Source organism: Aquarana catesbeiana, linkage group LG03 (genome assembly GCF_042186555.1).
Source record: "Aquarana catesbeiana isolate 2022-GZ linkage group LG03, ASM4218655v1, whole genome shotgun sequence".
NCBI classification, from domain to species: domain Eukaryota; kingdom Metazoa; phylum Chordata; class Amphibia; order Anura; family Ranidae; genus Aquarana; species Aquarana catesbeiana.
The window spans coordinates 623369606-623392359 of NC_133326.1; the positions used below are offsets into that span (position 1 = coordinate 623369606).

At 41.6% G+C, this 22754-nt stretch overlaps 1 protein-coding gene across 1 annotated transcript in view; it reads left to right on the forward strand.

The window, feature by feature from the left end:
* Positions 1-22066, forward strand: part of ASH2L (ASH2 like, histone lysine methyltransferase complex subunit) — a 66737-nt gene extending 44671 nt beyond the window's left edge. The window contains exons 9-16 of the mRNA XM_073622361.1: positions 2433-2523; positions 4119-4336; positions 4430-4597; positions 5582-5775; positions 7307-7399; positions 9096-9194; positions 13574-13633; positions 17012-22066. Of these exons, the coding sequence (XP_073478462.1) occupies positions 2433-2523; positions 4119-4336; positions 4430-4597; positions 5582-5775; positions 7307-7399; positions 9096-9194; positions 13574-13633; positions 17012-17119 (1031 nt within the window). The 3' untranslated portion in view covers positions 17120-22066. The remainder of the gene's footprint in view (positions 1-2432; positions 2524-4118; positions 4337-4429; positions 4598-5581; positions 5776-7306; positions 7400-9095; positions 9195-13573; positions 13634-17011) is intronic.
* Positions 22067-22754: the final 688 nt, after the last annotated feature.

Genomic DNA, 22754 nt, shown 5'->3' on the forward strand with positions numbered 1-22754 from the left:
AGGGCATCCAAGAAAGTCCAGCAAGCGCCAGGACCGTCTTATACAGTTGATTTAGCTGCAGGATTGGGGCACAACCAGTGCAGAGCTTTCTCAGGAATTGCAGCAGGCAGGTGTGAGGAGAATTTTTTTCGAAGGGCAGTAAAGAAGCCATTTTTCTACAGGAAAAACATCAGGGACAGACGTTCTGCAAAAGGTTCAGGGATTTGACTGCTGAGCACTGGGGTGAAGTAATTTTCTCTGAATCCCCTTTCCAATTGTTTTGGGAATTTGGAAAAAACCTTGTTCAGAGAAGAAATGGTGAGCGCTACCAGCAGTCCTGTCATTTCAACAGTAAAGCATCCTGAGACCATTCATGTGTGGGCTTGATTGACTCACAATTTTGCCTAAGAACACAGCCATGAATAAAGAATGGTACAAAGACACCATCTGAGAACTTCTCCCAACCACCGGAGAACAACTTCTCCCAAGAACAATGCTTTTTCCAGCATGTTAGAGCACCTTGCCATAAGACAAAAATTATAACGAAGTGGCTTGAACAAAACATCTAACTTTTGGGTCAATGGCCAGGAAACTCTCCAGACCTTAATCCCATTGAGAACTTGTGGTCAATCCTCAAGAAGCAGGTGAAAAAACCCTGCAAGTTCTGACAAACTCCAAGCATTGATTATGCAGGATATGGCCAGGAAGTTGATTTCCAGCATGCCAGGGTGAAATTGGAAAAAAAGTCAACACTGCAAATATTGACTCTTTGCATAAACTTAATGTAATACAAAAAAGTCTTTGACACGTATGAAATGCTTGTAATTATGCTTCAGTATATCATAGGGACATCTGACAGAAAGATCTAAAAAAAAAAATTGAAGCGGCAGACTGAATTTTTATATTTGTCATTCCCAAAACTTTTGGCCATCGATTGTAGCTTCTCATTTATCGCATCAATATCACATTAGCCGATCGGATTAGGTGTGCTACCAGTCACTGGTAAGGGGGTTCCTAGCATCTACCTATTCACATCCATTTTGTGATGTACTTTGGGGACTCAAGGGCTCCCTGTGAGTACCCTCTCCTACTAGCCCCGCTTACCAATACAAGTGAATCTATTATCTGGCCCTATCTACAATGCTTCATACCTATACCCCTTTATGTAATACTAAGCACTTGCCTGAAATGCAGCTGGTCCTGGACCCTGGGTTGCTGATAGCCAAAGGTGTTTTTTTTGTTTCACGTGTTGTTGCTAATGGAGAGCTTAATCCATCCTCTACCTGACAGTTTAAATTCTCTTTCTAATTATTCTCTTTTGGATACTCTGGAGGTCTTGCGTGATGATGAGCCCCGAAAAATTGATCTCCTAATTTTTACAATATCCTACTTACGCATTCAGCCTCTAAGTTGTCCTATGCTCCTAAAGCTCAGTGGGAACCTGATATTGGGGAATTGGATGAGTGGGGTGAGATTTTGGAAAACTGAATAGGTGTCTCCCAAAATCGCTTGACTGCCTAGTACAACTGTATATTCTACATACGGTGTGTTTGGCTGGCAACCTTTTTTTTTTTTTTTTTTTTTTTTTTTTTTTTGTGCCCTAAATGTCTAATGGCCCCTGGCACGTTAAGTCATCTTGTATGGCATTGCCCTAGAATTTAAGGGTTGTGGGCAGAGATTATGCCATTTCTACATGACCAGATGGGTTCTCCACGTTCCCTACACCTAAGCCCTTGTTGGGTCTCCTGCCTAATCCCGATTGTGACAAATGACTACATTCCATCAGGAAACTTTATTTGCAGCTGGAAAGCTCATTACCTGTGGGTGGATGCAAGCTCTGTCACCTATAGCACAGGCTTGGATAGCTGACCTCCATTCCTTATCTCTTGACATTTATTTGCATAGGGGGTGCCCCAATAAATACAAGATTTGGTATAGATGGCTGCAGTCCCCTGATGCATGTGAATAGATCATTTTTGTTCTTCTCCCTTTTGGGGTGTGTGTGTATTTGGATTTGGGTGGTCTCATGGAACCAAGCATTCCTTTGCATATTTTTATTGTGGTTGTCCAGGTATAATGTCTTGTGCACAGTACGTATGGATGTATACTGTGCTGCATTGTGATATTGGATCTCTATGTAAGATACTGCCCTCTTTTCCAGTCTCTGTATACTTTGTGGTTTTTACATTACTGTGCCACCAGCTATGTTACCAGTTGTAACTCTTTTCTTGGAGTTATTTGCCAAGATCATTCAATAAAAACTTGCTTTTTCAATTAAAAAATCTTGACCTGGAAGTGGTGCTGCCAAGATACCCTTTTGAAATGTTGAGATTTGCATATAAATATAGCTGTCTTATATGGACTTTGGCATGCAGTAATCATTTAGGGAATCCTCTCAATATGCCTGTGATTTTTTTTTTTTTTCTCATGGTTTTTAAATTGTTGCCTTGTAGGTGCAGCAGCTGCCAGTTCTGCAAAGGGTAGAGGAGCAAAGCGCAAGCAGCAAGATGGAGGTGCTACTAATGCAGCAAAACGAGCCCGAAGGTAAGATATGTCTCTTCCATGCTTTAGGGGAAAATTATTGCGTTTTGGCTTCTACCAGGCCTGCCCGGTTTTCATGGTTAAAGGGATACTTTATCTAAGATTTTGGCTGAAGGAGATGTGAAGCATTATCCTCGCTGCTGCTTGATTTTTACTGGTTACCCACTTATCTACAGTTTCCCCACTCTATTACTTGAGAGCTGGGTCTCAGCACAGTCCATCTGTACATAAGCGCAGACTTCATCTAATGTAAAGATACACTGTTGGGACATAGTGACACTGTTTTTCCAAGACACCCAACCCCTTCCTGATACACTTGGGTTATCAGGGATCTCGTGCTGCTGCATTGATGCATGTCAATGGGTCACATACTGCCTTATACAAGCACTGTGTTTTCTATACAGTGGCAGCGGAGATGGTGGATTATCTGAGTGAAGGGACCTTATCCTTTCTTCATTCTTCACCCCCCCCCTCACCTGATTTAGAAGAAAACTACTGGAAATTGGTATCATTGAGCATGACAATGAGTAACCAATGGATGGTGCACAATTCACTTGTATCTGCAGTCAAAGGGGGGGAGGAAGCTTTGCATGTAAAAGGGGAAATATTCTTGCCTTTCCTGTGTCCCATGTTTTTTTGAAACTCTGCCCACTGTAAGTATTTAATTCCTGAAAGACACATCAAAGTGTTTCGTTGTCTGGCTAGTAGAGTGACCAGCTGGGTTCTGTAAGGTTTGAGTCGCTGTCCTGGAACAAGTATGCATATCTGTTAAGATGGAGTAGAGTTGGACATCCTTATTTGCATTCTTCTTTCAGGTAAGGGACATGGGTATTGAATCAAGAGGGTAAAGGTCAGGTAACTAGAAATGATCGCCTCTAGGGCTCTATGGAAAGGTGTCCGTCTTTTTTTTTTTTTTTTTTTCTTTTTTTTTTTTTATCATTTTACTGGCAGCAGCTTCTGAACTGCTTTACACTCCATTACAATCTGCTTTAATGAATACTGGGGACACAGAATTACACCAATCCTGTTTTCCAGGGTTTCCAGATATGTATGACTCCTGGTCAGTGCTAATGGCAGGGAAGCAGAATCTGACTGGCTTCCTTGGTTGACCTGGTCAGATCTTATTTTAAAGTCAGCGGCGGGCCATTTCTCCTATCTTTAGAGTAAACTTCTTTGGCATTTGACACTTCAGTGTCAGCGGATCCCTGTATCCTCACCACGCACTGATTCTTTTTGCCTCCCTATATCACTGCAGTGTAGGAGATGAAAAGGGCCACCAGGAATGTGAGTATATGCTGTCTTCTATTATTGATGCCTGCTTTATTAAAGCCTTTGGAGACTTAACAGGGTCCTATTAAAATAAGTAATCTCTTGAATACCACCCTTATACATTGCAAATATAAAAGTTCTTCCTTGGAAATGCAACATGAGTCTCTTGTTTTAGTTCTTAACACCAATGCTCAACTGCAGAACTGTTCATTTGGTTTTTTTTTTTTTTTTCCTCGGTTGATTCTTGGTGCTATTAGGGGACTATTGCAGCCATGGAAGTTCATAGAGATCGGTATTCAATAATTTTACTGTAGATTATCTTTTTCTAGCGATCCACTGTTTGCAGCACAGCGTCTTCCTCCTCATGGCTACCCACTTGAGCACCCCTTTAACAAAGATGGGTATAGGTACATACTGGCAGAGCCAGATCCACATGCACCCGATCCTGAGAAACTGGAGTTGGACTGTTGGGCTGGAAAACCGATCCCGGGAGATCTGTACCGAGCTTGTCTGTATGAAAGAGTGCTGCTCGCCTTACATGACAGGGGTAAGGAGCTTTCTAAGTGCATATCAATCTGATGTCTATGTAAATGCATTTTATTTGTGCTTCGTTTACTTATGCCTGGGTTTCTCTTATCAGCTCCCCAGTTAAAGATCTCAGATGACCGACTGACTGTATTAGGAGAGAAGGGCTATTCTATGGTCAGAGCATCCCATGGTGTACGCAAAGGGGCCTGGTATTTTGAAATATTTATAGATGACCTGCCACCCGAAACAGCTGCCAGACTGGGCTGGTCTCAGGCACTAGGTAAGATGGGCAAATGTACAGATGAATAGAGCATTCCTCATCTTTTATGCTAGTTGAATACTAGTGTTACATCAGATTGTGTGTCTCACTAGATTTTTATAGTAAAACAAGCCCCAGGGATTGAGGCCACACTTCCAATTAAGAAATACTAAGGCCGTCCATTGACTGTTCCAATTTTGGCCAGTTCAGCAGGACCCGGCTGAGGTCCCAACCATGTATGGGCAGGCTGAATGTACTAAGTTGATCAACTTAGCTGGTATAGCCGCTAGCAGTAACCATGGTCTTCTCCCAGCGGGGACGGCTTGGCTCAGAAGGATTCCCCTGTCAACACTGATGAGGAGAATCAAACCTGTGGTTGCAGGAAAGAAACTTGCTTCATATACGACCTACTGAACACTTTCCTTCAAGATCTTGCACAAGGAAATGTATGCAATGGCTATGTATGTATACTTTTTTTTTTTTTCCCCCTATATATTAAATCAGCAGCGTATTGCACCTGCTATAAGCAGTTTGCGGGTACAATGTCATGCTCCTGCAGACACTGCCTACAGATTTCTGCCTGTACCTGTGGTATATGCTTTCCGTTTGAAAGCTACAAGCTGTCACAGTGGCAGACAGGACTTAAAAGTGTCTCATTCAGATTTCTTTGAGTGATGCTGCTGTGTGGGTGGAGCCCCGCACAGTCACGCTGGTTCTAAAATGTGGCCGAGCAACCCCCACTCGCTGTCAAGGGGAAGGGGTGAGGGGGACTGTGGCTGGAGGTGCTGGAGCATGTTGCACCCTAAACACGGGTGTAATGTATAACCTGCTCAAAAGGTAAATTTAGCCTTAAACATGCTTGGGGATCAGCCTGGATCTATACTCTGTCATAAATAGGGCAGACTCGATAGACCTAATATTTTTGTCATCGCTCTTCTATGTTTCTTTATAAAATCTGTTCCTATTGAAATTGACTTGTAATGTGTCATCTTTCTTTATATTCAGGTAATCTTCAGGCTCCTCTAGGTTATGATAAATTCAGCTACTCCTGGCGCAGCAAGAAAGGCACAAAGTTTCACCAGTCTATTGGAAAGCATTACTCTGACTCTTATGGACAGGGCGACACATTGGGATTTTATATCTGCCTGCCAGATGAAACCGAGACTGCTCATGCTATGCCTGACACCTACAAAGACAAGGTATGTTGTGACATAGAATTTCTTAATCGCCCAGTGTAATTCTGGGATGAACATATGTGAGCACTAGAATAGAAAGGGTGTTCATGCCAAGGGACTGAATGTGTCTGGTGAAACACAATTCCATGGTGTCTCTATCACAATAGAGTCTCAAAGTCCTATACAGTCAGTTGTAAAATATATAAAGTTGGCCTATAAATGCATTTTATAGTGAACCTGTGTCCAGACTATGAACCCTAGTGTATATAGCCTGAACAAGCAGTAAAATCCGTTTTAAAACGGGCCTTCGTTCCTCTCTGTAGCTACATGCATTGTACAAAAATTCATCTTCAAGGTTCACAATACAGACTCTCAAACTCCTTTACTTCAATCTCCATGCATATACAAATATGACTGTACAGTTTCGGACAAAACCTCCGTCCTTCAAGTTGCATAATATTTATGGAATACTTGCAGTCATGCTTTTGCCTTTGCCATTGTTCTAAATCTTGAGGGGGAAAAAAATCTTGTAAACCTGCCTTCTAATGTAAAAACAGCAGTTTTACGAAGCTGTTAAAGCCCAACTACAGACAAATGAAAGAAAAACGATCCCTTGCAGTTGGGCTGTACTTGCACTGCAAGAGTTAATGGCTTGTATTGTCTATGCATAAAGGTAAAAAAACCTTGTGTACATCAGCTCCCCCGGCCCTTCTGATACTTAGCTGAGCCCCATCTTGATCCAGCGACATGCAAGAGCAGATTCTCTCACCAGTTCTCCTCCTCCATAATTGGCTGAGACAGCAGCCGGAGCAGTTTGGCTCCCGCTATTGTCAATCACAGCCAATGAGGGGAGAGAGGGCGGGCCAAGCCACGTGTGTGAATGGAAACCGAGCAGCTCCCTTAACAAGCAGTACTTGGCAGGAGGGAGAGGCGGGAGCACTGGTGGGGGACCGGAGGAGGATTGCGGCTGCTCTGTGTAAAACCACTGCACAGAGCAGGTAAGTATGACGTGGTTTTTTTTTTTTAACCTGGTATGTCATCGTTAAGTGGTTGTATCGCCTTCCGTGGCCTGCTTGGGCTCTCCCTGAGCTACCAGCCGGCATGTCCGCTGGCTGGCCGGACAGCCAAACAAAGCCAGGATCAACTTTGGCTGCTTACTATAGTAACCCGAAAGTGATATCACTTCTGGTTTACCTGGTTGTCAACAACACCATTTTCAAAAAAATCAAAGGCATTCATCTTGATTTGAATGCTTTTATGCAGAGAAGGGATTGGGGTCTTATTGACCCCAGATCGCCCCCGCCCCATAACGAGTACCTGTCACATGCCTATTGCTGTCACAAGCATGTTTACGTTTCTTTTGACCGCAATAAAGGTAATCAAAATAATTTTAAAGCAACAGTGTAATAGATGCACAAAAGGAAGGGCAAGCCATGCCAAGAGAACTGATCAAATTCGTCTGCCATGCAGCATTCCATGTTATCAGACAGGCTTGTAGGTTGTCTGTTCTAGTGTTGGGAGGAATTCTCATTTCATCTTTTTTGCTCTCTCAAAGGCATTGATCAAATTCAAGAGTTACTTGTACTTTGAAGAAAAGGATTTTGTGGATAAAGCTGAGAAAAATTTAAAGCAAACACCTGGCAGTGAGGTGAGTGGCAAGTCTCTATTTTGCTAGTGGAAACAAAGGCTTGCTTTTGTTTTTAGTAAGCAGCTCCATCCAAAGTTCAGGCACAAGTATATGGACAGTTCTGCAAATTATTGCGTTCAGATGTGTCCAGTGAGTGGGTACTGTTAATGCTACAGCATAGAATGACAGACAATTGTACACTCCAACTTGCAGCAACAGTTTGGGGAATGCCCTTTAGTATTCAGCATGACTGTGCCCTGTACACAAAGCCATCTTCATGAAGACCTGGATTGACAATTTTGGTGTGGAGGAACTCAAGTGGACTGCATAGAGGCCGGACCTCAACCCTACTGAACCTGATTGCTAACCAAACATTGGTACTTTGGACCTTGCAAATGCTCTTCTTGCATAAATTCCCACAGACCAACTCCAAAATTTTGTGGAAAGCCCTTTCAAGAGTAGAGGCTGTTAAAGCCTCGAAGAGGACAAATCCAGATGGATGCTAAGGGTTTTTGAATGGAATGTCCTAAAAAAAATAAATAAAAGGTGTCCACAAACCTTTGGCCACATAGTGTATTTTTTTAAAATTCAATATATAAAGTTGCTGGCAGACCAGAATGGCAGTAGCATGTAGTGAGCATGGATTTAAGTTAGGACACGTGTTGCTATTGGCCACAATTTCTTCCTTTTCTTCCTCCTAAAGGTCACCTTCACAGGGATACATGGAAATGGGGTGGCAGTGACCAGTTGCCTGGTTTCTCATCCAGACTCTGCAAATGTTATAGCCTTACTAAAGTTTTTGGGGTGATCTCTCTAATGCGCTTGAAGATAGAACTAAAGGGAGTTGGGCTGTGCCCTTCTATATATTAAATGGAGACTTGTTTTTTAGAATGGAGTTGGTACAGTATATTATGTTCTGGTAGAGACCTAACCATAGTTTTGGTTGTACCAAACTTAAAGCAACCCTGTTGCTTAAATGAAAAGCTCCTTTTAGGAGACTTTTATACTTTCTTGTCCCAGGGCCAGTTTGTGGAACCTTCAGTCATTGCAGAGCAAGCTGCCAAAAAAAAATTCTTTGGTTTCCCAATGCAATTCTAGGTGTTTGATGCCTGCATCCTCCACTAGTCTTTGCAACAGAATCACTTCATAGCACACCAAGGTACAAAGGTAACATTTCTCCCACTGTGTTTGCAAACCTAAATAGAGTGGTTCTTTATCTGCGCAGCTTGGTTTGGAAAGCGAATCTTTAAGAGTTTGAACCTGTAGTGGTGAATGAATCCGGTTTCATGCAACATCTGGTTTCTTTCTTAGAAAAGCAATTTCACAGCTCACACTTGGGTGCATGTAACCTGATTTTGGTTAATTTCTATGTGCTAATGCTGAGGTTTCGATCTCCTGCAGCCCTTGAAGTCCTTATAGACTTTATTGACCTGATGGTTTTCTAAACTCTGCATATGAAGCCTGAGATGGCAGCTCCTGGTTTTAAAGGGCATTGGGTAAATTCATTGAAGTAACAGTCTTCTGAATGTACAGGGTAAATGGTGGAAATTGCCTTAGGGGAGGTATGCTCCTGTACTCAGTGAACCTAGAATTGTCCTTGACTGATCTTTGTAACATTTTAGATTAGGGAAATATGTATCACTAAATTATGCAGCAGGTCGTCTTTCATTCTTTCATCCATGTTTGTTTGTTTTTTTTTTTTTTTTTTTTGTTTCAGATTGTATTCTTTAAGAATGGTGTCAACCAGGGTGTGGCCTATAAAGATGTTTTTGAAGGTGTATATTTTCCTGCCATATCACTATACAAGGGCTGTACTGTAAGTATGTGCTGTACTTTATATGAATGACCTAGGGCTAGACCTCAGATCTCATGTTTACACTAAAAAGCAATAAAAAAATGAAATGTCATTTGGAGAAAAGTCCCTTTTTAAGAGCTATGGGCAGAAGTGACGTTTTTGACATAGCTTCTGCCCTGCAGTGGTATGGAGACAGGTTGGGGGCCCTCTTCCCCCTCACATCTCCATACCAGACGTGACCGGATCTGATCGTCTCCGCCGCTAACAACGGCTCCGGTAAATGGCGGAGGTCACCGGAGTGTGGCAGGCCGGGGGGGGCCTCCCGCCGCTGATGAAAGTGATCCTGCGGCCAATCCGCCGCAGAGACCACTTTTTTCTGAAAGCGGACCGCCCGCTGAAGAGGATACCAGGGTTATGGTAGCTAGCTGCTGCCATAACTATATCCCTCTTCAAATTACCACCATGTAACGACAGCGGGCAGTCTGTAAGTGGTTAAGATTCTCTCTGTATCCTATAGCTGAACAATGGATGAATATCTACAGTACTGACTGGTTATTGGGACAGCCAGCACCTGTGGCTGTCAGAATACATTAACAGTGATTTGCATTTGATTGTCAGAATTTTCTGCAAAACAGGGCCACCCAGGAAACAAATTGCAGCAAAGTTAGTGGGAATCAGCTGGAATTCAGTAAGCAGTTGGCCAACTCTGGTGGGGGTCAAAGCAGTGGTATGGCCTTGGCATACAGATTTGCTTGGCATGCTAAAAATTAGTGTTTTAAAGTGTTAAGTGAATTTTTCCTATTTTAGCTCTGTTTGTTATATAACAGTAAGCTCTGCAGTGGATGTCGTTTATAATAATTTGTGGCATAATGCCCTATTTCAAAGCTACATTTGGCACTCAGGTGACTGCCCACTGATCTCCCTTATCAATGGGATAGCTGCAGGGGGATGTGCTGGGGAAGAGGGGATGAGACCGGCGGGCAGTCACGTGACTGCCGAGCGGCGCTTTGAAATGAGGTATTATACAGCAAATTCTTATAAATGACATTTACTGTGGATCTTACTGTTCTATAACAGACGGAATTATAGAAGGAAAACTCTTATTTTTAGAGCTGGAGGGAAGGGAGGAGAACACACACACAGAGTAGGCTGCGGGTGACGGAGGAACGCAAACTGACCTTGATGTCAGGGCTCAGCAGCCATTATAGATCGTGGTCAGTTTACAGGGGAGGGCAGAAACTGGCACGATCAGCCAGGTATTTCAGGTGTTACAGGGGGCCAAACTACACAGCACAAGCACTGTGCTGTATAGCATGCTTGCAACATTGTGGAGTGACACAGCCTTTTAGCAGAGTGCAGATAGCATTATCCATTTTCCAATATAAATTGGCCCCTAAGAATCTGAGTTGATACGATTTTATAAATTGGCCATTTAAAATCTGATTTGATTTTTAATGCAGAATGGTGTTTAACTTTTTTTTATGATTAAGTCTTTTGAGTGAGGTAGGATGGGTAGGGTTAAAAGCATCTGCATAGACTTATGTTGCCATAACAGTCCCATGGATGCTTATGTAGCGCCCACCTACTTGGGTGTGTGCTAAAGTAGGCAGATGGGATTAGTGTCAGGTAAAATTGCCAGTGTTTTTACTCTGTTGGTTTAAACCTGGTTGGGTCAAATTGGTTGGGAGGAATTACAGAATAGCAGGAGGGTGTGACCACCTGTATTCTGATGCCCTGTTCTTCCAGTGAGAGGTTCTGGATGGAGCAAGGGTTGCACACAGAATGCAGTTTGTGTAGGTCACCCTGAACCAATCGTTAATTTGAATGGGCAGGGGCTTTCAGCCCTATATAAACTGTGGGTCACATGCTCAAAAGGAGGATGGGAATTTTAAGACCGCATGTAGGGGCTGGTGCAGCTCAGGATATCTCTCCTCTGGGGAGGGAAACATGCCATGCGGGGGAGGAGACATCAGGAGGAAACTGCTATGACTAACAGGAGGAAGATTGGGTGTTCTACATTCTGTGGCAATCGTGGACTGTTGATAAGGAGTACAAGTGAGTGGAAACCCAGGGAAATGGTATTTCCAAAGACTGGTGGGTGTTAAAGTGCGGGTCTTGAAGGAGGAGGTGCAGATCTTGGCCTTAAAGAATCAATACCTCGCAAAGAGCATTGGTGTGCGGGTCAATACAGAAGTCTGTGCAAAGGGAGTTGGGCCTTACAGAATTAACACCCTGGAGGAATCCAATCAGTCAGCCTAAGAACTTTATTCAGAGTACCGTTCTTTGGACATAATTTGGAGGTGCTGTACAGTTGGGAAGTAGCAGTAAACAGGAGGGAGAAAAGATGCAAAGTATAGCAGGAAGTGGTTGTCAAAAGGATGCAGTAGATCGGGGTATGCCTGGACTTTTCCTGAACTGGCATGGTGGGATCGCAGGAGTCAACATATGCAGGTGAGGCCTGGTACTTCCAGCATCCATTACCAAGTGTTTTTCAGAGAAGCACTAAGTTCCCTAAGGGAAAAGGTTATAACTACCATTACAGATGTCAAAGATGTAGAGGCAGCTCATACTACTTGAAGATACAGACTGTACATATTGCACATTCTTTTCTGTCATGCATCAAGAGAAAGGAATAAAGTTTTACTGTTCTGGAGTGTTTGCTGTATGATTCATACAGGGAAGGGGTAATGGGGTCACACTACAGAAAAGAATGAACTAACCGCTCCTACGGGGGTAGTGCGCTACACTTGGTTCTAGATTAAGTGACCCACACAGTGCACTACAAGCTCTGGTGTCACTCATCATTGTCTTTGGATAAATTCCAGCACCCCAGTGCATGGACCTTAAAGCCAAGCGCCACAAGGTGTAGCTGTTACAGCAGATGTTTGTAGTATACAAACACATGCTAATACCTTCCTAATAGACTTGAATTTTGAGTTTAGGCTTGCCTAAATACTGCTTGACCATCCATTTTTAAACTGGTTGGTGCATGTAAATTCTTGAAATCGGATGTAGCCCAAGTGCACCTGTGTTCTAGTCTCATGGATAACACTATAAAGGAGTAGGTTTGATATGGTCATACAGTTCTTGGCTGTGACGAAGCTAGACCTTCTTCTACCCAGGGCAAAGACTCAGTTTTAGGTGGGGGGAGCACATTGCATGGCAGGGGGCACAAAGCGGGGGCCTTGGCAGCAGGGAATCCCATGTGGACAGAGCTGGTGATCAGTGTAACGGGTGGGGTAAATTACTGAAACTGGTTTGTGTGACTCAGCTGAAAGCTGGCATTTCCTTCTCCTCTCTGCCAGCTTTCAGCTGCTGCAGGTAGAGTTGCCTGGTTCTTGGCTTTTCTAGTAAAGACCATCGTAGTGCGTTTTTGGAAGTGTACATTGTCATCGTGACAGCAGTAGCAGAATACCGGTCATTCAGCTCCTCAGAACACCACTGTGACACAAACTCCTGCAATCTAGTCTGTTTACAGCTGCCATACACCAAGTGGTGCTTAGTTGATACAAGAAGTTGGTTTAGCTGTTATGGACAGGGATTATTATAACTTCCTAACAACCTGATGGCTTCATTCAAACAAGATGAATCCCTCTGCCTCCTTATCCTCTTCAATTGCAGCAGAACAATAAAAACTATTAGTTATGTAGATATTAGATGGGTCATTCCCCTATTGTTTGTTTGGGGGTTTTTTTTGTGCAATAACTGGGATATTCAGCTGTAGATTTTCTTTGAGTTTGTAAAGTTGTCTGGGAGGAAATATATATATTTTACTTAAAAATGAGCAGACTGCGATTTTGCAAAAAAAGCTCACTTCCAAGTAGTGGGGCACCTACAGCAGTTTCCCAGCATGCACTGTGGGAAGTGCCAGTCATAGACGGATTGAAATTTAGCAGAGATCCGGGCATGTTGGGTTTTTTGTGCTGTAGCTGCTAACAGTGATCATTGTATTCTGACAGCGGGGAAACCTGCCACTGTCATACAATAGTGCATCGGGAGGAATTCCAACAGCAACACTGACTGTTGATGGAGGAATCGAGCAATTTTCTTTAAACCCACTGTTGAAGAAAATTACATAATCTATGGCCAGCCTTAGACTTTGATAGTTGAGAATATGTCAGACAGTTCATTGACAAATGTTATCACATGCTGTAGCACACGTTTGACAGCTTTCTTTCATCTTCTTGGTGGAGGTTGGCCAGTGACCATCCAGAAATTTAATAGGAGCAACCAGGGAGAAGACTTGGTAGTTCTGTTTTTGGTTCCTCTGAGATATATTCAAACTGCCAAAGTACCGGAACCAAAACTAGCATAGTACAAACACAATTACGAGTAATAAATGCCATTTAAAAACTTGGTTGATTGCATATAATTTGTGAATTTTGTTTTATGTTTTGCAGGTTTCTATAAACTTTGGACCACATTTCAAGTACCCTCCAAAGGATTTGTCATTCCGTCCAGTAAGTGCTGATTCAGGAATATCTGCTTCATTCATTTCTGTCTGGAGAAAAAAAAAAGTTATAATCCCACCAGTGTCCCTATTACTGACATATGATGAGTAACCAGTTGGGTGGTGGTTAAAAGCAAACAAGTAAAGTAACAATCTAACCTGCTAACCAAATAACTGTAGGCGATAGCTGGTATGGGGACATCCACACATTATGTACTGTGCTACTTGGATCTCCTGTGAAGTCTGCTTCCCCATAGTGTAGATCAGAGATGGCATACCATTTGTGCAGTTACAGTGGGGCCCTTTGAGATTTAAGGGAAGATATTTACTGGACGTGGACCAGGTTAATGGGAACTGAGTAGGGTTTACTGTCTGATCTTGGTTGCATATTACACCATGTGAGAGGATATCAAAAAGCCTACTTTCTGCCTTTATCTGGAAAAAAGTGTGTTGCACTTGGGCAGTAGTTGAATAGGGTCTCAAATTATTATTTCACAGGGGCCCACTGATGAATGTCAAGCACTGGTGCAGCTTAAGCACTTCCCTTGCCCCCATACCGCAATGCAATTGGTATGTTATGGCAGCTTATGCAGTAAACTATCACTTTCCTGCTTTGTTTATTGCACACCTTGTTTCCTGCCAGCTAGCTGGAGAGTGTGAGCGTCATTGCACTGCTGGGGACCTTCCCATGCTCCTGTAACCTGCCTGGAACACTTCTCTCCTGCTCCCGGTTCCTGTAAACATGTTAGACTGGCAGTGCTGTTCAATGCAATAGAGTATGTTGTGACAGTAAAGAAAATCCTACTGACTTTTTCTATGCATGTCATAACCTAAAAATGCATCAGAGGCTATTCGAGTAGAATTTCAAAATCATCTAGAGAAAAACCTTTATATAATGGTTTTTTTTTTTTGTTTTGTTTTTTTTTTTAACTGCCTGAAGTGTTATTTTCGTATACGTATTGTATTGCATAATGCTCAGTGAACATTTTGCAGGCATCTGGAGGTGGGGGTGTTTAGGCTGCATATGAAAGTGTATAGATATATAAAACCATAATACGACATAGAGATTATTTGATCGCAAGAATGGCTGGACCATGTTATGTAAGATGGTTTTCACAAAACAATATGATCTTTCAGTAGGAGACCATCAAGTGTGAAGGTCTGTATTTTTGTAGTTTTGACGATGAGCTGACATTCTGGTTCTAGAGAAACAGCAGAACTCCAAATTCCAGACAGCACAGCACAAAGCTCTTTTTATTGTAGAGGTGACATAATCGGCTGACAATTCTCAGAACTACCGTTTTTTGACTGAGTGACATCAGCAAGTGAAAACTTCCTGTTTAAGTGCTTTAATCAACAGCTGATGTGAGCAAATCGCCCACTATCGTTCAGTTATCTATCCTGACAATGGTTAAAATAGAAGCTTAGTCAGTAATTTTTTATTTTAAAACACAAGCATCCAAAACATATTTCACCACTTCAGACCTGGAAGGTTGCCGCCTCCCCCTTCATGACCAAGTCATTTTTTGCGATTGTGCATTAAACAAAAAGCAATCCTTTTTTTACTTTCTGCTATAGTACATATCCAATAAAAAATCAAATTTCTTCATCCATTTAGGCCAATATGTATTCTGCTACATGTTTTTGGTAAAAAAAAATACCAATAAGTATATATTGGTTTGCGCAAAAGTTATCGCATCTACAAACTATGGGATATTTTTATGGCCATTTTCATATAAATTTTTTTGGGGGGTATTGCGGCAGCCAAATCTGTCACCTAACTGACGCTTTTCACACTTCCACCCTAGCTGGTGCTTACGAACTGCATGGGGATTGCTCTGACTGAACAGAGATCCAGGAACACAAGATCTGTTCTCCTCTGTCAGATCGGCAATCTGCCTTGTTTACATGGGCAGATCAGAGTAACACATCCTGAAGTCATGTTAGCACTACCTACTTTTTGGACATGTAATGGCCTGAAAGTAGGTAGGGTTTCAGCTGGGGTGGCGGTGTCTTGTTATCCTCATTAGAGATGTTACCCAGGTATATCTGCCTGCCACTCACTGCTGGGGTGTGTTTTTTGTTTTATTCTATGTCAGTTTTAAGTGTATTTTAAATCATTGCATAACTATATTGGTCAATGCGAATTGGAGTTCTGCTGTATTGTAGCCAGCTGTTTGCTTTTCATACATTTTACAGAGTAAGGCAATGTTAATATCCTTGGGTACAGTGGTCCGTTATTGTCCCATATGTAAAGTCTGAAAGAGGGAAGCCATACATAAAGTTAGCACATTGTGGGGGATTTTTGAAGCAAGAGATTTGCATATTGCTATGGAAAATTTTTGAGCCCTGTTCCTGAAATTCTAGGCATCCTACTTTGACAGCATTAGACAGATTTTCACTCAGAAGCACAATTAGAACAGCTAGAAAGTACAAAATAGTAGGTGCCTCAAAAGCAGTATCCTCTGTTAAAGGGGTACCATCAAGTGAGAACTCTGACACAAAAAGCTATTGATGGACTATCTCAGTACTCAAAGGCAAAGATTTTACACACAAACTGTAATAAAATTAGCCTTTTTTTTTGAACAGCCCATTAAGACACACAGGAGATACAGAAACTAAAAATAGATCATCATGAAAACTACAGTAACGTGCTCGAGATTGGCCGCACCTTTTTCCTTGGTATAAAGCGTTCTTAATATTCAAAGATGGCATAGGGATGCCAGTTAGGCGGTGGGAAAACAGTTGCGGCTATTCTACATTTTTTTGTAACATTCGTCACTACCTTAGGAGGATTATAAGCCAGTCTAGAGTAGAATGTAGATGAATATTAACCTACAGTAAGATGAGTGTGTGTGTATTTATATTTTATAATTTTTTTTTTTTTTTTTATTATAAAACATCCAGTGTAGCTAGGCAGGTGCACCAAAAAAGGGGCACCACAGACTACCCCCCCCCCCCCTCCAAGGTCACCATGGAAGGGAGGGTAAGCATAATTAACACATAGCACTTACCCTTCTTAAACTCCAGAAGTATGGAGAATTGCAGAAGTGGTCAAAGGAGTGTCTTATACTGGCACAGTATGCCGTTTCCTGTTGCTCATATTTTGCATGTCTTCCTGTCGGAAATGGGGCCCATAGCTGTCCTATGAAGAATGCACCTGTAGCAGTCCAGCTCTAGGGAATGCTTCCATAGCTAGTCATCTCTGGGATATGGGCCTGTAACTGTTATGCTGATATATTCCTTTGTGCCAGACTTCCTCCTTGTATGCTGTCTCGTTTACCCAGCAAAAGAGAACCAGATATCACGCCATCTGATCCTGTATATGTAGCCCAGTCTATAGTGCTTGAAAACTTATTTGTTTTTGTTTTTTTTTTCTCCTTTACAGATGAGTGACATGGCATGGACTGCAGTTGTTGAACATACATTAGCAGATGTTCTGTACCATGTGGAAACAGATGTTGATGGCAGAAAGAGTCCTCCATGGGATCCTTAATAGCCTTAATGCCAGTTTCTTTTTATAGTTTGTGGTTTTTTTTTTTTTTTTTTTTTGTTTTTTTTACAGAAATTTCAATGAAGCGATGAACTGGTTATCTATGGCAGCAGGGGAGAAAAGCCTCCTTTGTCTGTTTACTTGTAGTCCTACTAAAAGAGCATTCTTCTCCAGGGTGTGAGGGTATGAAGTAGTATACTTGGCTCAGGGCTCCACTAGTTACAGAGGGCTTCTTGGAATACACTGGCCTTTGCCTTTCGGTTTCTTGGGTGGAATATTGCTTCTTTTACCAGTGGAGATAGTTTGCCACAAGTTTTTTAAAGAACATTGTCTTGGCAACAGCTCAAATTTTCCTATACAAAATTGAAAAAAATCTTATTGGTTACTGTGAGTCCCCATGGACCATTTTCCTTTTGGACACTTTGACAAATGTATATTAAAGAACCTCCTATATACTTCCCAAATGTTAGCACACAAAAGTGTGTTTGTTAGGTTCCACTTCAAACTAAACTCTTTTTTTTTTTTTTATGGTCGGTGGAAAGATTTCATCTCACTCTGTCCCTGTGACAGTAGGATAAGAAACCCTTCCTAACCCTTCTGAAAAATGTTAGTTTGTGGAGAGAATACCCATCACTTGTCACCCTGAGGAACTGAAATCTCTACAGTAGGAAAATAGACCTCAAAAACTTTGCTTTTAATCAAGAGCATCAAACAAATGTCTTGGTAATTCAACCAATAACAAGAAGGCAAAAGGCAGGCAACTCTTTTCGGGGACCGGAAAATCGCCCTCCATCATGGCTTAAACAATGTATCTGATTTTCGTGGACTCAAAACTGCTTCTGAGCTGGTCTCTGTAACTGATAGCCTTAAGGATGATGGCCAGTGAAAGATTGTCAGTATCAGCGGCAAATTGCTGTTTGGCATGCTTATCTGGCCCCCAAAATGCAATAGATGCCCTTTTGATGTTTGGTATTGTTGAATCATTAAGCATTTAGACTCCCAAGACTTCTGTTTTTTGAGTTCTTATTAGCTCCAATGTGGACTTCTCAAGCTGGATGACCCCCACTTTTCAAAGGGCCCCCCATTTTGTGGAGATCTGCCAACCTCAAGGCTTCAGGCTCAAGTAACTTTCTTTTCTTACCTTTTTTTGAACATTGTGTCCAGCATCTCGTTTGCACGTTCTATGCCTTCCCCACTGTCAAAAACAAAGTTGTGTGTTTGGTTTATTTTTGTCTGGAGTTGGTTTAACCTTTTTTGCTGCGGGGCCGAGTCCACCCCATGTGGCTCACAAGCTGCTTTTTGCTGGTGTTGGGGTGAATGGGAACGTCTACCTTTTTGTGCCCTGGCATTGCACTACAAAGAATGACCCACTGGTTTGGGGGTTGTACACTTCTCACGAGATCTCATAACTCCACTGTGGAGCCAAGGTAAATACAAGGAATATTATGCCTTTTTGGCCTAAAATTCATTTGAGAAGTTGATAAAGTGGTAGCAAAAATCAAAACCACCTGGCAAGCATGACTTATTCTCCAATAAATACTATTTCAACTCAAATTACTACTGTATAGAGAATCGGATTTATAAATGTATAAAGGCTAGTGCTGTCACAGGGGCAGACATGTTGAAACAGATGTTGGGAGAATGCAATGTGAGGGGGTTTGCATAGCCTGTAATGTGACAACTGCTATCATTACTGGCATTTGGTGGGAATGTGCATGCAGTTTTGAACTGGTGGTGGAACTGATGTTCTCTTATTTTAAATCTGCTTCCAGCCATTTTTTGCAAGAGCATTAGACCCTTGAGCTGGCCACTGTATTCTTGGAAAGGCTTTTATGACCTTGGTCCATGTGAAAGGGCTATTAGTAACATTAGCAAATTGATTCCAAATTAAGATGTCAGATCTGATCCAGATGTGGATTATTAATCTCTACACAACTTGACTTCCTGTTAGGCATTCTTCTTTTGGCTATATAGAAGAAATTTGTGTCCATTTACAAAAGCCTTATGCATGTGCCATTTGATTCGTAGGTGCTACTCAATGTATTACACATTTTTTCAGTTTTATTGCATGGTTCTGTTGACTTTGCCAAATGTGTGCAATTTTATTGATTTGTATGCTATTGCCTATTGTCTGTTTTTTGGGTTTTTTTGTTTTTTTTTTTGTTTTTTTTTTTTTTTTGTTTGCCTAAAATCTTGCTTTTAGTTTCTGATTGGTGTAAAAAAAATTTTTTTGAGGCGTCTGAGGTTATCAGAAGGCGCCCTTTAAAGTTAATTTCCACTTTTTGCAGTCAATTTTGAGAAAACCCCACTATGTTTTGTGTTCCCATTCACACAGCAAAAATTATTTCCGATTTAAATGTTTTACCTATTTAAGATTTCTCAGAAGGCCCTCCTGGCTGATGTCAAGGATTTTTGAACAATGTCAGATTGAGTCTATCCTAAGGACAGGTCCAGTCTTGAAGCCCACCTAGTTTATAACTGATGATTATCATGTGCCTGTACAGTACAGACCGGGTTATATATGGCAAATACAGCTGTCCTCCAAAGAACTACATAGGATTTTGCAATTCTGGAATTTCCAAAACTGAATTTCTAATAAAGGTGAGCTGCAATTTTTAACCATTTAAGTTATGCTGTGTGAATGAGAACATATAACAGGTTTAAAGTAGGTGTTACCCCTGAGTTTGGCTGCAACAATTTGAAATACTTTCAAGGGCTGAAAAAGTAATGATTTATAGAGCCCAAAATACCAAGTCATGAGAAATTGGTTAACTACCAAAAGCTTCAAACGCAACACCCTTAACCATATAACCTGTTGCCATTCTCTCATATGAATGAACTGTCTGTCTGATTTGTACATTCATAGGATGCGTGAATAAGACGCAACCTATAATGGTGAAGAAACTGACACGTGTTTGACCAATTACTGGGTGTGCAATTTTCCAGTCATCTAAGTGTGATGAGCATGATGACCAGTGGTACAGCTCTGAAATCAATGGATGTGCTCTTCAGTTATACTGATAACATTCACCGCTCGCAGTGAAATGTTGGATCAGTCAGCACAGGGGAACCCAACCGTCTAGATGTGTAGAATTCCTAGGAAAAAAAGCAATTGGTTAAAGAAAAGTCGGTTTTGAAGATTGGCAACATGAGTACACAATACAAATTTAAGACCACAAGTGCTTGAAGTACTGCACTCGTGTGACCCATTGACAGCAAGGATGGAGTCAGAGCCGGCCAGGCTCAGGAAAGTTTGCAACCATATGCCTGGATCGGCACCCGACTCAACCTCTCAGCAAGCTGCTGAGCTGGAGCTGGCCACTCCCGCCCCCTCCGTAGCCCAGCACTCTACCAGATAGTCACAGCGGTGACTATCTGGTAAGGGAGCCCTGAGAACCGAGTGATCAGCTGTGTTTGCTTGCTCGGTTCTCAGAGCCAGCAGGGGACAGATGCAGCATCAGACCGATGCTGCATCCACCTAGGTAAGTATGATTCTGGGGAAAATTATTTTTAAAAATTGATAGGTCTTGACAGGGTCTCTTTAAATGTGAAATAACAATGGCGGCTTTTGTTAATTGACACAACTGCCTTTTTATGAACAATTGGCAAGTCCCATGCAGTGACCACACTTCATAATGCAGCTGATCTTTCCCTTTTTGTATCTTTTCATTTTGCATCTTTATCTTCATAGCATTGAAATCATTCGGCCTACATTGATTGGTCTAAAATGTCCTAATAATGAATGTTGTCTCCTTGCTAAAGAATAAATACAAGGTCAAGTGTTTAACAAGACACTGTCTCCTCCCGTTCTGCGCAAAGTGCCAGTGCCACCTGAAAGTCCACCAGCCCAGCAAGGTATACTAGGGGGGAAAAAAAGTCCCAAGGCTAACACTGCGCTAGATAATCGACAACTGAGGTGAATATTAAGATAAAATATAAAAATAAATCAGCCAGCACCTAAAGTTCAATACTAAACTTCCAATAAGATAAATAACAAGGAGAGTGCAGTGCTAATATTGATATAAAATAATTGTAATATCAATGAGATAAAAGATTTGAATAATCAATAAATGAGTGATAAATTCAATAAACAGTTGATAAATAAGAAAAACCAAAAAAATTACCAAAAGAAAAAATATACAAAAGGGAAAACTAAAGCAACTTTAGTTGTGTTAGTTTTCCTTTTTTGTTTTTTCTTTGAATATATTTTTTTTTTTTGTACTTTCCTATTTATCAACTGTTAATGGTTTTTCCCATTTATCAACTGTTTATTGAGTTTATTGATGATTCAAATATTTTATCTCCTTAAAATCAAATTATTATTTATCAGCAAGTTATACTAACCCATCTGCACTTTCTACACTGGAGCTCCAGGTATGAGGGAGCATGTGACTCTCCATCCCCGTATCCTGACAGTGCTTGTACCTGAGTGGACATTGAACCACCAACACTGTCACATGGGGCGCTTGTCCTGTCACTCCACCCAAGTAAACTCAGGGTGGACTCCTTCAGCCGGAATGCAGTGAGGGAGTGCAGAGACTATACCTTGGTAGGCAAGGTGGGCTGTCAGAAGACTGCCCTTAATCAGTATGTGACAGCGTCTCTTTAAGCCAGAGCTATTTCAGTTACTTATTTGTATTCATTAGAAGCTGTTTTATGTAAGGTGTCTTTTTATTGTGGAAATGCTATTCTCTTCTATTAATGGCATTTTTTTTTTTTTACCTCCAACTAGTATTATCCCATTCTGTCCACCCAAAAATCTTTACAACAGTACATTTCTGCACAGTGCCAGATGCATATAAGTGCGATAAAAAACGGACAACGCTTTATTGGCAAAGTATTACTTCCTGGTCACTGAGGCCTGATTTGTGTTACTGAATCTGGTGTGTGTTCTGATGTAAACATTATTCTTGTAACAAATGTGTTTTAATTAAAGAAATTTTTTATTTACCAAGATGTCATTAGTTTTTTTTTTTTTTTTTTTTTTAACATTGTATCTGGATTGATTTTTGGCGTTCTACATCTGGCAGAGTACAGACCAAATTAGAAACCCAAAACCCTGGTGTTTGGAAGCCTTGTCTGTGTTCAGGAGCAGCACCCAACTGTATACTGTACGTCCATTGATACCCCTTACATTTAATGATCAGCCAGTCCCCCGGATGGGCCTATAAAAAGGTAGGTGCCTGGAGCTGCAGGCCCTACATTAATCCAGCCCTGATTATACTGAGTGAAACAGGCCCTATGTGCTCTTTTGTTTTACGATTGGGCTTACAAAGTATATGCCAATGAAGGCAGTTATCTGGAAAGATGGATATCTACAAAAAAGCTATTAGACTAGCAGGCATCATTTCTCTATCTTGGTTAGAGCAGAAGAGACTAACAGCATCTGCTGTCCACTCTCCAACCCTTCCAAAACACCAACAGGTCGTGGGGCCGTGTTTCGGGGGATAGATTCCCCTTCATCTATACTTGCCTGCCTTGTATTGTATTACACAGTATGCATTAATTGTTCATATGTAGTGTGTAATTTCTTTTCAACAACCTCATCCTCTGCAAAAAAAGCAATCACCGAGGATGGAAGCATCACGGCTGCATTTGCCAAAGCTGGAGTCCATCGCCATCAACTCCCTGGAGTTCG